Below are 13,600 nucleotides of genomic sequence, written 5' to 3' on the forward strand. Positions count from 1 at the left end.
TTTAATTACTTTTAACTCTCTGTCATAATATTTGAAATAGACATAGCAGAATTTTAATTATAAAAAATTAGAGGATATTATAAAGAAATATATTAATAATATAAGTGATATATTTATGTTTATGTTGTGAAATTATTTAAAAATTTAAATTACCTAATCAAGTTCAACCCTAAATTACCCACTCCAAAAAAAAAATAGAAAGACTATTAATAGTATTAATTTATGTTGAAAATATTCATTTAATTATCATATTATTTTTTTTCCTAAATATTTTTGATTTAAAAAAATTAATTTATTTGATTTTAATTTAATTTAAAAAAGAAATGTTAGTAAAAAGTATTTTAAAAACACTTCATAAAAATTATGAGAAATTCATAAAAAAAAATAAAAATTAATTTTACTATAGAGCAAACAAATAGAAAGACTATCAATAATTATTGAATAAAATAGTATTTCTTCTAAATATACCTTTTTTATATTTTTTATTTATCTTGTTTACAACATACTAAATCTTTCAAATAAATTATATATAAATAACATGAAGTAATTGGAAATTAATAAAGATAATCTCATTTTTGAATTCAAAATACTTTACATTTTATATAATATTTATTTTTTATTTGATTAATAACTAATTTTAAGAATCGATATCTAAAATAAAAATGAATACTTAAAATGAAATAAAATGTATTCTTGAAATATAAATAAAATACATTTAATATTTCTAAATCAATCATGTACAATACAATTCTAATAATATAAAATAAAAATTCAAAATATAACAATTTATTATAAATTCCTAAACAAAAATAAAAAATAATAAATTAGCTTTGGAATAGAAAATAGAATTTATACTTAATAAAGTTTAAATTAAAGATTATAACTATTAATTTAATGAAATACATAAAATCCTAATTAATTTTGACTAATCTTCATAATTTGAAATAAATTGATTATCAACAAAATCGTTAAAATTGGAATTGGTGAGAATTAGTGAAATTTTTTGTATTTTTTATTTTTCTAATTTTCTTAATTTCTAAATTTCTAAACTTATTAATTTCGATTTTCATTTAATTTGTCTATTGTAAAACAAATAAAAGAGTCTACAAATCATCAAAATTAATTGTATTTTTATCAAAAATTAGATTGTTATTTCTATTTCACAATAATTTATATTTATACTTCAATCAAATATTTTGTTTATTTTAAAATAAATTTAACTTTTCAAATAATAAAAATATTACTTCCATGTAAATTTTGAATATAATAAATAATCTTTAAATAATTAAATGTATGTTTTTTCATATTTTTTAAGTTTTTTTAAAAAGTTTAACTTCTAAAATTCAAGTACAATAGTAAAAATTAATTTTTTAACAAAAACAGATAAGAATAATAATTAGGATTTAACAGATCATTAAATCAATCATCTACTACATTTTTATAATTTCAAAAATTAAGTATTTTACTTACAATTTATTTTTAATTTATCTTATCTATCTTAAAACAAAAGAGTCTACTTAATTTTATTAAGTTTATGAGTATAAATTTAAATAAAATACAACTATTTTTTTGTACTTTCTCAGTATAAAAATAGATTTTTATTAATTATATTAAATTTCCACTTTAAATTGTTTAAATTCTTATAATTTTATAATAAAATTATAAATTTCCAAAGGCAATTTGTTACAAGCATTGCTAATTTATAAATAATACTTATTTTCCTCTTCGTTTTTATACTTCTTTTAATTAATAAATTATAGAGTCTACTTATATGATTAATTATAATTTTTCATTTTGCATAAATTAAAAAAAAAAATTAATAAGCTTTCTTAAATCATAAAAATGATTTATCAAAATAGGATTCAAAATTATAAAAAGTTTATTAAGTTATTTCTTTAAAAAATAAATTTATTTTTATTATATTATTAGTGTAAGACATTTTTTTGGATTATTAGTATTTAACCTATTTTGTATTAATTAAACAGGTCTTATTACTGGTCTTATTTGTCTGATTAATCTACACTGAGAAACTTACTCTAGTTAATTAATTTTATCAAAAATATATTGTAATCTCTCAATCTAATAAGATAAAATTCTCGCTAATATTATCTGAATATTCCTATTTAATTAAAAACTTTTCTTTATTCAAATTTTAGAACAGAGCTTTTAATAATGATTGATAAAACTAAAGATTTTTATAAAAAATATATTAAAAAAATAAGTTATTAAAAAATAAATCTTATAAAATGAATCCAGAAAATACTGAAATAAAAACAGTAGGATTTTTCAAACTGTTTAGATTCGCTACTAAGCTTGATTACATGCTTATGGCTGTTGGTACTGTTGCAGCTGCATTAAATGGAATTGCTCAACCTTTATTAGCTTAATTTATAGGTAATACAAGCAATTAATTCAGTTCTGACGAAGACTCCTCTCTTATTATTGAAAATGCAAGAAATCAGTGTATTTATATGGTTATAATAGGAATAGGTTCTTTTTTCTGTGGATGGGTAATAAATAAATAAAAAAAATACAAAACATTTTTTTTACTTTAAATTTAATTAAAATTAGATATAAATGGCATGCTGGATGATATCAGGTGAAAGATAAGCGATTGAATGTAGAAAATAATATTTTAAAGCAATTATCAGATAAGACATTGGTTGGTTTGATATGCAAAACCCAAACGAGCTGACAAGTTAAATTTCATAAGATTGCTTCTTTTTATAAGGAGCGATTGGAGAAAAAGTACCCACATTTTTGATGGCAATATTTATGGGGTTAGGTGGATTTGGTGTTGCATTTTATGACGGTTGGTTAATGTCATTAGTAGTAACAGCTGCTGTCCCAGTTGTTGTACTTGGAGGTTTGATTTTTACTATTATTTTACAATAAACATCAGTAAAGACATCAGAAGCATATCTTTAGGCAAGCTCTTATGCAGAGCAAAGCTTGAACTCAATAAAAACTGTTAAGTCTTTAACAGGAGAAAATTTTGAGATTAAAAACTATTCTTAAGGATTATTGGTTTCATTTAAAATAGCTGTAAAATATGCTGTTTGGGCTGGTTTTGGACTAGGTTTGAGCTACTTAACTCTTTACTTAGATTATGCACTAGTATTCTGGTATGGTTCAAAGTTATTACATGATGAGACTATTAATACTAATTTTGATCGCAAGTATAATTAAGGAGATGTCCAAATTATCTATTTTTCAATTTAAATAGGTAAATTTTAATATAAAATATTTTTTTTAATTCAAATTTAAAAAAAAAATCATTTTTTTTTTCATTTTTGTTTAATTTATTTTTAAAATAAATTATTTAGCTTTTAATACAATTTTTTAATTTAAATTTTGTTTATAAAGCTGGATTTTCTCTAGGGTAAGCTGCTCCTTGCCTTAAAAATTTCTCACTAGGATAGCAAGCCGCTGCTAAAATTTTCAAGCTTTTAGATAGAGTTCCTGAGATTAAAAATTGTGAAAATCCTAAAGTAATAAATACTTTGAAGGGACACATTAAGTTTGTAGATGTTGAATTTGCTTATCCATCAAAGAAAGATATTAAAGTACACAATAAACTTACTCTTGAAATATTACCAAATTAAAAGACAGCTTTAGTTGGAGAGTCTGGATGCGGAAAATCTACAGTTATGCAGCTATTAGAGCGTTTTTATGATCCTGATAGCGGGTTTGTTACTATTGATGGATATTAAACAAAGGAACTAGATTTTGTTTGGCTTAGAAAAAATATTGGGTATATATTTTATTATTGAAAATTTAGACAATTTTAATAAAATTTTTAATTTAATAAAGCTATGTTGGATAAGAACCTGTTTTATATGCCACAAGTATTAGAGAAAACTTAAGATTTGGTAAAGAGGATGCTACAGAAGAGGAAGTGATCAATGCTCTTAAACAAGCTAATGCATGGGAATTTATATAATCACTTGAAGATAAACTTGACACTTTTGTTGGAAACTTAGGAAGCTAATTGTCAGGAGGATAAAAATAAAGAATTTGTATAGCAAGAGCTATATTAAAAAATCCTTAAATACTTTTACTTGATGAAGCTACTAGTGCATTAGATAGAAAGAACGAAGCTATGATTCAAGCAACTCTCGATGAAGTTTCGAAGGGAAGAACAACCATCGTAATTGCTCATAGACTTTCTACTGTAAAAAATGCTGATAGAATTTTAGTTATTGAGAAAGGCTAGTTAATCGAAGAAGGAAACTACTGCACTTTGATAAATGCAGGAGGAAAATTTGAAGCATTAGCAAAAAATCAAATCCAAAAGGAGACAGAAGAAGAAGCTAAGGATTAAAGCTAAGCAATTCAAAACTAAACAGAAAATTTAGAACAAACCAATAAGCATCCTAAAGAAATTTATGAAAATAAAGTAAATTCTAGAAATGATGAAGAAAATAAGACTCAAGAAAAAAACAATATTGAAATGGTTGCTATCTCAAAAAACTTAGATTAATAAGATTAACAAGAAAAGCAAGAATTAAAACAGAGTAACTCAGATGATGCTAAAAATGATGTCAAAATTAAATATTCTAAATTTTAGCTTGCTAAAAAACTTTTAGAAATTAACAAGCCTGAATAAATTTATATTTATTTAGGTCTTATTTTTGCCTCTATAAATGGAGCAACTTGGCCCGTTTGTGGTTTATTGCTTGGAGAATACTATGATGTATTGTTTGATCCAACAAAGTCTGATTTCAGAGATAGAGCTGATATGCTTGCTATTTATTTTGTAATTCTTGCTGTTATTTGTTAGATTGGATATCTCTTGTAAAATGTGCTATTCACAAGGTAAATTTAATTTTATTTAATTATAAAATTTATATCAAATTTTCTATTATTTAGAGTTGGAGAGAGTTTAACTTTAAGAATAAGAAAAGACGTTTATACTAAAATCTTGAAGATGCCTTGTGCTTGGTTTGATTAGCCAGATAATAATCCAGGTAATTTAAGTACTAAACTTTAATAAGATGGACAATATATCAACTAAATAACTTCTACAATATTACCTACTTATATCTCTAATTTCTCTTGCTTTGCTGTAGGTATTGCCCTAGGATTTGCTTATTCTTGGTAAATTACTTTGATTGGCGTTGCTGCTGCTCCACTTATGATTATTTGCGCTTAATTCTAGGCTCAATTTATTTAAGGATACAGTGAAAGTTCTGACGGAGCCTATAAATAAGCAGGTTAAATTGTTATGGAAAGCGTAACAAATATCAGAACTGTAGCTTCTTTTTGCAACGAGAACATGCTTCATGAATTCTTATCTGAAAAGCTTAAAGCTCCCTTATAACTTGTTAAGTCAAAAGGCTAAATTTCAGGAGTTTTTATGGGTCTATCATTTGCTATTATTTTCTGGATATACGGAATAGTACTTTACTGTGGTTCTATTTTCACATAAGATTATGACGTTAGTGCAAGAGACATGTTTGTGTCAGTATTTTCAGTACTTTTTGCTGCTTTTGGTATAGGAAACAACAACCAATTTATGCCTGATTTTGCTATGGCAGCAAACTCCGCTAACAACCTATTTAACATATTAAATCAAGAAGATGAAACTCAAATTTGCCAAAATTAAGCTTAAAAATTAAATATTTCACCAGTTGCAATCTAAAACCATCAAGCTCTTTCAGGAAACATAGAATTTAGAAATGTTTCTTTCAAATACCCTTCTCGAGAGCAATATGTAATCAAGAATTTATCCTTAGAAATAAAAGCTGGTCATAAGGTAGCTTTCGTAGGTCCTAGTGGATCAGGTAAATCTTCTCTGATATAGCTTCTGCTTCGTTTCTACACTAATTATGAAGGAGAAATATTTATTGATGGCAAAAACCTAAAAGAATACTATGATTTGAGCAACTACCGTCAAAACTTTGGAGTTGTTAGCTAAGAACCTATCCTATTTAATGCTACAATTGAAGAAAATATTTAATATAATTCAGAAAATGTGACTCAAGAACACATTAAATAAGCTGCCTCTCAAGCAAATGCTTTGAATTTTATTCAATAAAATTAATTTGAAGAAAGTGTTTAAGATGAAATTAAAGAAAATAAAGAATTTTAAGATTCCAAAGACTAAAAAAAAGAAAAGTTAGGAAGTGGTTTCTAGAGAAAAGTTGGCCCTAAAGGAAGCCAATTATCAGGAGGATAAAAGTAGAGAATAGCTATTGCTAGAGCTATTATTAAAAACCCAAACATTTTACTTCTGGATGAAGCTACTAGCGCCTTAGATCCTCAGAATGAAATCGTTGTCTAAGAGGCTTTAGATAAATTAATGAAAGGAAAAACATCAATAAGTATTGCACACAGATTGTCAACTATCAAAGATAGTGACAAAATATTTGTAATAGAATCTGGCAATTTAGTAGAATAAGGAACATATGAAGAATTAATGAATAAAAAAGAATATTTCTATAGATTAAGTACATGCTGATCAATAAATATAATATAGTTATTTTCTAAGCTCTTAACTTGTATAATTAATTGTATTTTTATTACACGTAAAAATCAAAGAATACTTTGTAAATATTTGTTTTTAATAGCAAAAAACTAGATTTTTGAAAATATTTCTTTCGAGCTTTTAATATTTTTTGCAATAAAAATTAAAGAGTAGATAGCAGATAAATAAATTAAGGAAATAAAATAAAATTAATTAACTACCTCATTTCATTTTATACTAATTTGTCTATTTTTGAAAAAATTAAATAAATAAATAAAGTTATAATATTTCTTTTTCATTTAGAGTTTACATAAATTAACAGAAGAGTATTTTATCTTAATAAATTTATAGTACAGATTTAATTTTTTTAAAGATAAACCAATATTTTATGATTCAGATTTTTTCTTATTCTAAAATAGGATAAATACTAAGAAAATAAAATTTATTTTAAAATTAAAATCTATTCTTAATAGCTAGAAAATATTTGTAAATATTTTTTTAATAAAATAAAAATGATATTTTAAGTAAATTTCAGATATTCTGTTGTTGTATTTTTATATTTATTTTAAAAAATTAATTAATTAAATACTATTTATTTTGTCTATTTAAAAAGTAAACTATAAGATTTTATTCTTAGAAATTCTCCGAATGAGCTATGAATTTCTTAAATAAATTTTTTTTTTCCTTATTAAGTTAAGTTAAAGTATTTACTAAAGACCATATTAAATTTAATTTTTTCCCTAAAATGTTTAAAAAGCTTTAGTTTAATAAGTTGTTCTCTCACAATATATATTTTTAAATTTATTTGGTGGCTAAAAGTAAAATATTTTTTGAGTTTTTTAAGAGTTAAAACACATTATTACTTTTTTCAAAAAAAAGTTTGAATTTTAATGTTCTTTATTTTAAATTGAGGTATCTTAATATTAAAAGAGCTTACACAGAAAATAAAATATAGTTATAGAAGGTTTTTAGTAAAGAATTAATATTCCTTAGCTACATTTACATAAGATCTATTTTATTTTTAAACTTATGAATTTTATTATAGTTTACATTTAACATTCTATTTCATCAATAAATTAATTCTTAAGTAAGATAGTATCTTTGCTTAATTTTTGGTTACAAACAGTTTACAATATAAATGTCAATTCATTATAATCATATTTTAAATATTCAAATGAATACACTTTTCTTAATGAAATATTTTAGTAAAATAAAAATTCTACTCTAAGTTCACTTTGATCAGCAATTTTTATTAAAAAATAATGTATTTATTTTCTTTTGCAATTTTATTAAAATAACTAAATAGTTTAATTAATAATCCAAAATGAAAACAAAAGAATTTATTATTAGATTCTTGTAGATTTAATTTCATTACTTTCCTTAAATATTTGTAATTACTGTAATATAATAACCTCACTCTAGTAGTTTAAAAATATGGTTAATTAATTATCTAAAAAATATATAATCAATTTATACTTAATAGACAACTAAATTTACTCTAACAAATAAAGAATTAAAATAATTATGGGTGAAAATATTCATTTAAAACCTGTTGGTTTTTTTTAGCTTTTCAAATTTGCATCAAAATTAGATGTATTCCTTATGGTTTTTGGAGCTATTGCAGCTATGGTAAATGGTGTCCTTTAACCTTTGATGTCTCAAATCATAGGAAGAACTACAAACCAATTTAGCTCTAATTAGGATCAATCCTATATAATTGAAAATGCTAAAATATAGTGCTTTTATATGATAGGAGCTGGTTTTATATCATTCATATGTAGTTGGGTAAATTCTTTCAATTATTTTAAAATTTATTATTTTAATTTTAATTTTGAATTTAGATTTAAATGGCATGCTGGATGATCTCTGGAGAAAGACAAGCTATTGAGTGCAGGAAATAATATTTCAAGGCTATTATCAGATAAGAAATAGGGTGGTTTGATATGTAAAATCCTAATGAACTTACAAGCAAGATCTCTTAGGATTGTTTCTTCATTTAAGGAGCTATTGGAGAGAAAGTTCCAAAATTTTTAATGGCAATTTTTACTGGATTAGGTGGTTTTGGAGTTGGGTTTTATAATGGTTGGCAAATGTCTTTAGTTTCTGCAGCAGCTGCTCCTATTATCATTATTGGTGGATTAATTTATACAATTATCTTATAATAAACTTCAATTAAATCTTCTGAAGCTTATCTTCATGCTAGCGCCTTTGCAGAGCAAAGTCTTAACTCGGTTAAAACTGTCAAATCCCTTACAGGTGAAAACTTTGAAATCAAAAATTATTCTGAAGGGCTTTTAATTTCATTTAAAATTGCTACAAAATATGCTGCTTGGGCAGGATTTGGACTTGGTCTCATATTTTTGACTGTTTACTTAGATTATTCTCTTTGTTTTTGGTATGGCTCTAAGCTGATGTAAGATGAAACCATTAATCATAACTTTGGTCGTAAGTATACTTAAGGAGATATCTAAACAATATTTTTTGCTATTTAAATTGGTAACTTAAAGCATTCATTTTATTTGTAAATTCTTTCCTAAATAATTTTTCATTATTAACAAAGCTGGATTTTCTCTTGGATAAGCTGTTCCTTGTCTTAAAAATTTTTCTTCTGGACAGCAAGCTGCAGCAAAGATTTATGATGTATTGAAAAGAATTCCTTAAATTAAAAACTCTGATAATCCAAAAATATTAAATCAATTGAAAGGTCATATCATTTTCAAAGAAGTAGATTTTTCTTACCCATCAAAAAAAGTAGAGAAAGTTCACAATCAACTCACACTTGAAATACAACCAAATATGAAAACAGCTCTAGTTGGAGAATCAGGTTGTGGAAAATCCACAGTCATGTAACTTATTGAGCGCTTTTATGACCCTGACTCTGGATTAATTACTGTAGATGGACATGATATAAGAGAACTTGATTATGTTTGGTTAAGAAAAAATATTGGGTAAACATTTAAAAAAAAATAGAATTTTGAATTTAAAATTAAATTTTTGTTAATTTTTATAAATATTTTGCATTTATTTTTAAAATATTAGCTATGTAGGATAAGAACCAGTTTTATATGCTACAACTATCAGAGAAAATTTGAGATTTGGAAAGGAAGATGCAACAGAAGATGAAATGATAAATGCTCTGAAACAGGCTAAGGCTTGGGAGTTTATCCAGCCATTAAAAGATAAGCTTGACACTTATGTAGGAAATTCAGGAAGCCAATTTTCTGGAGGGTAAAAATAAAGGATTTGCATAGCAAGAGCTATTTTGAAAGATCCTTAAATACTTTTGCTTGATGAGTCTACCAGTGCTTTAGATAGGAAAAACGAAGCAGCAATTTAGGCAACTTTGGATGAAGTATCAAAAGGGAGGACAACTATTGTAATTGCTCATAGGCTTTCAACTGTCTAAAATGCTGATAGGATTCTTGTCATTGAAAAGGGAAAGTTGATTGAATAAGGAAATTATAATTCTTTAATTAATGCAGGAGGAAAATTTGAAGCTTTGGCTAAAAATCAAATACAAAAAGAATTGGAAGACAATTCAAACTAAAATGATGATTATGATGACAATTAATTGGAATAAGAAAAAGGAGAAGTTAAAAATTAGAGTTAAAGGTTCAAACAAGCAGCACCTTTATTATAAAATAAATTAGAAGAAAGTACAAACCGCTTGCAAAAATAAATTCCATAAGAGTAATAAGAATAATCTCAAAAAAAAATAAAATTGTTAGTAGATAGTGAAGAATTTGATTTAGGATAATCATAAAAAGACGGTAAAAAATAAAAAAATAAACCCAAATTCACAAGCATTCAGCTAATCAAGAAATTGATTGCAATAAATAAACCTGAAATTAATTATTTTTATGCTGGACTTCTTGTTGCCTTGATTAATGGAGCTGCTTAGCCAGTCAGCGGTTTACTTTTGGGTGAATATTTTGATGTCTTATTTGGCCCTTCAAAATCTGATTTCAGAGAGAGAGCAGATATGCTAACTATTTACTTTGTCATTCTCGCAGTAGTGTGTCTAATTGGAAATTTGCTTTAAGTTATTATTTTTTCCAGGTTATTTAATTAAGAAATTTAATTTTATCAAATTAATATTATTTTATTTATTTATTAATTAAAGGGTTGGTGAAAGTTTGACTTTAAGAATGAGAAAGGAGGTTTACTCAAAACTACTTAAGATGCCTTGCTCATGGTTTGATTAGCCTGACAATAATCCTGGTAATTTAAGTACCAAGCTTTAATAAGATGGACAATATATAAATTAGATCACATCTAGCATCATACCTATTTAGATACAAAATTTATCTTGCTTGGTAATAGGTCTTGCTTTAGGATTTGCTTATTCTTGGTAAATCACTCTTATCGGAATGGTTGCTACCCCTCTCACAATTATTTGCGCTAAATTTTAAGCTTAATTTATCTAAGGATATAGTGAAAATTCAGATGGAGCATACAAAGAAGCAGGTTAGATTATTATGGAGAGTGTGACTAACATTCGTACTGTTGCTTCATTTTGCAATGAAAAGAAACTAAGCACCTTTTTATCAGAAAAATTAGTTTAACCTCTCTAATTAGTCAAATCTAAAGGTTAAATTTCTGGTGTCTTTCTTGGCTTTTCTTTTGCTCTTATCTTTTGGATTTACGGAATCATACTTTATTGTGGCTCTATTTTCACACAGTATTACGATTTAAGTGCTAAAGAAATGTTTGTGTCCATTTTTTCTGTGATTTTTGCTGCTTTTGGGATTGGATATAACAATCAGTTTATACCAGATATTGCAATGGCTTTTAACTCAGCAAATAGCCTTTTTGACATTTTAAGTTAAAAAGATGAAGTTCAAATTTGTTAAGAATAAGCATTATAATTAAATCTTCTACCTAAAGTTTAACAAAATGAATAAACAATCTAAGGAAACATTGAATTTAGAGACGTTTCATTTAAATATCCATCTAGAGATTAATATATTTTTAGAAATCTCTCATTCAAAATTTAAGCAGGTTAAAAGGTTGCTTTTGTTGGACCAAGTGGTTCAGGTAAATCTTCAATCATATAGCTTTTATTGAGATTCTACACTAACTATGAAGGCGAAATATTTGTAGACAATAAAAATCTCAAAGAATATCATGATTTGAAAAGCTATCGTCAGAATTTTGGAGTTGTGAGTTAAGAGCCAATACTATTCAATGCTACAATACAAAAAAATATTGAATATAACACTGAAAATGTTACTAGTGATCAAATAAAGTAAGCAGCACAATAAGCAAATGCTTTAAAATTTATTGAGGAATACGGTAGTGAAGAAAAAACTAAATTATACTCTCAAAATTAAGAAAATAATTAGATGAATTTAAATAACAAAGAACTAGGAGATGGATTTTAAAGGAAAGTAGGTCCTAAAGGAAGCTAACTTTCTGGTGGATAAAAACAAAGAATAGCCATAGCAAGAGCAATAATTAAAAATCCAAATATCTTACTTCTTGATGAAGCCACAAGTGCTTTAGATCCACAAAATGAGAAAATAGTTTAAGAGGCATTAGACAAATTAATGAAGCAGAAAACTTCAATATGTATCGCTCATAGATTATCAACAATTTAGGATAGTGATAAAATATATGTAATTGAATCAGGAAAATTAGTCGAGGAGGGTACCTACGATTAGTTAATGAATAAAAAAGAATATTTTTTTAGACTTAATAATCATTGAATTGTATGTAATCTAATTAAAAATTAGAATTTATAAAACATTTACATGTATTGTAAGAATTCATATTTACTGTAATTCTTTATAATTTAAACCAATTTATACTGAGACAAATTTTTTAGTTTTTTTTCTTTTTTATAATTTAATAGAGGTATATCAATACTGGAACCTCAACCAATATACACCATAATAATATATATCTTTATTAATAATATATTCTTGGATTAAATATAAATCATTACCTTGTTCTTAAAAGCTAACTAAATTTTAAAATGATAAAAAAGAATCTGATATAAGATAATTTAAGGCTTATAAAATAGGAAATAAAAAATGATAGATAATATATCTGAATTTATTGTTGCAAATTAAGAAATTTAATTATTTTCAATATGTATAAATAAAAAAATTAGCAGTTTATCTATATATTATTAATTTTGAAAATAAAGAATATTTAAGCAAATATATTATTTTTTTATAATCCTAAATTTTCATAGATAGAAAGGTAGATAATTCAGTAAATATTATTAAAAATGTTTTGAATAATTAAGCCAAAAGTAAAAAGATTAAAAGTTTAAACTAGTACTATATTTTTGATATATTTTCTATTTTTTTATCTATTTTAAATAGATAAAAGAAATTTAACTTCTTACTTTTAAAATTACAAAATTAAAGGAAGAATTCATTACAAGAATTTATTAGAGGTTAACATATTTAATTCTCAATATTAAATTTATCAAGTTAATAAAAATAGGAAATTATAATTTATCATATATCGAGTTTATTGTTGGTTGCAAATTATGAAATTTCAATTGTTTTCGATATGCATAAATAATAAAATTATAATACTTCAGGTACTTTTATCTTGATATTATTAATTGTGAAAATAATGAATAAATACATACTTAAACAGTTATATAATTTGTTTTAATATCCTAAGTAAGTTTACATAGATAGATTATTCACTAAATATTATTAAAAATGTTTTGAATTATTAAGAGAAAAGTAAATGAAAGATTAAAATTTTAAATGAGCAGATAGATAGATACTTACTTTTGATTTAAATGTATTTTTTTATCTATTTTAAAAAGTAAAAAGAATCTTAACTCCTTACTATTAAAATTACAAAATTAATGCAAGATTTAATTATAAGAATTTATTTGAGGTTACGAAGTTTAATTCTCAATATTAAATTTATCAAATTAATCAATCTATAGTAAAATATAAAATTAGCTTAATATTATAAAATAAAGTTAACACCAAACTTTAAAATGTTATTAAAATTATAAGCAAATTTATAAAAATATTTTTTTAATGAATGTGAGTCTTAAATAAATAAATAAATACTTGTGTGTTAATGAAAATTATTATTGAAAAATGTTATCTATTTATTTATATTTTGAATTAATTTAAAAGAATTTATTATAAG

The 13,600-nt window shown here is 24.1% G+C and overlaps 2 protein-coding genes across 2 annotated transcripts; both read left to right on the plus strand. All coding sequences in view use genetic code 6, as the record gives it.

Annotated features, from left to right (window-relative positions):
• Nucleotides 1-2,246: 2,246 nt before the first annotated feature.
• TTHERM_00423380 (multidrug resistance protein-like transporter family ABC domain protein) lies at nt 2,247-6,463 on the plus strand (the record flags this gene model as incomplete). Its single annotated transcript, XM_001013714.2, has 5 exons — nt 2,247-2,510; nt 2,572-3,226; nt 3,367-3,754; nt 3,814-4,818; nt 4,873-6,463. The coding sequence occupies 5 exons, from the start codon at nt 2,247-2,249 to the stop codon at nt 6,461-6,463; spliced, it is 3,903 nt and encodes a 1,300-aa protein (XP_001013714.2).
• A 1,530-nt stretch (nt 6,464-7,993) lies between these two features.
• Nucleotides 7,994-12,177, plus strand: TTHERM_00423389 (multidrug resistance protein-like transporter family ABC domain protein; the record flags this gene model as incomplete). Its single annotated transcript, XM_001471246.1, has 5 exons — nt 7,994-8,254; nt 8,311-8,965; nt 9,030-9,417; nt 9,509-10,528; nt 10,593-12,177. 5 exons carry the CDS (start codon nt 7,994-7,996, stop codon nt 12,175-12,177), a joined length of 3,909 nt encoding a protein of 1,302 aa, XP_001471296.1.
• Nucleotides 12,178-13,600: the final 1,423 nt, after the last annotated feature.

Source organism: Tetrahymena thermophila (assembly GCF_000189635.1).
Source record: "Tetrahymena thermophila SB210 genomic scaffold scf_8254671, whole genome shotgun sequence".
NCBI classification, from domain to species: Eukaryota; Ciliophora; class Oligohymenophorea; order Hymenostomatida; family Tetrahymenidae; genus Tetrahymena; species Tetrahymena thermophila.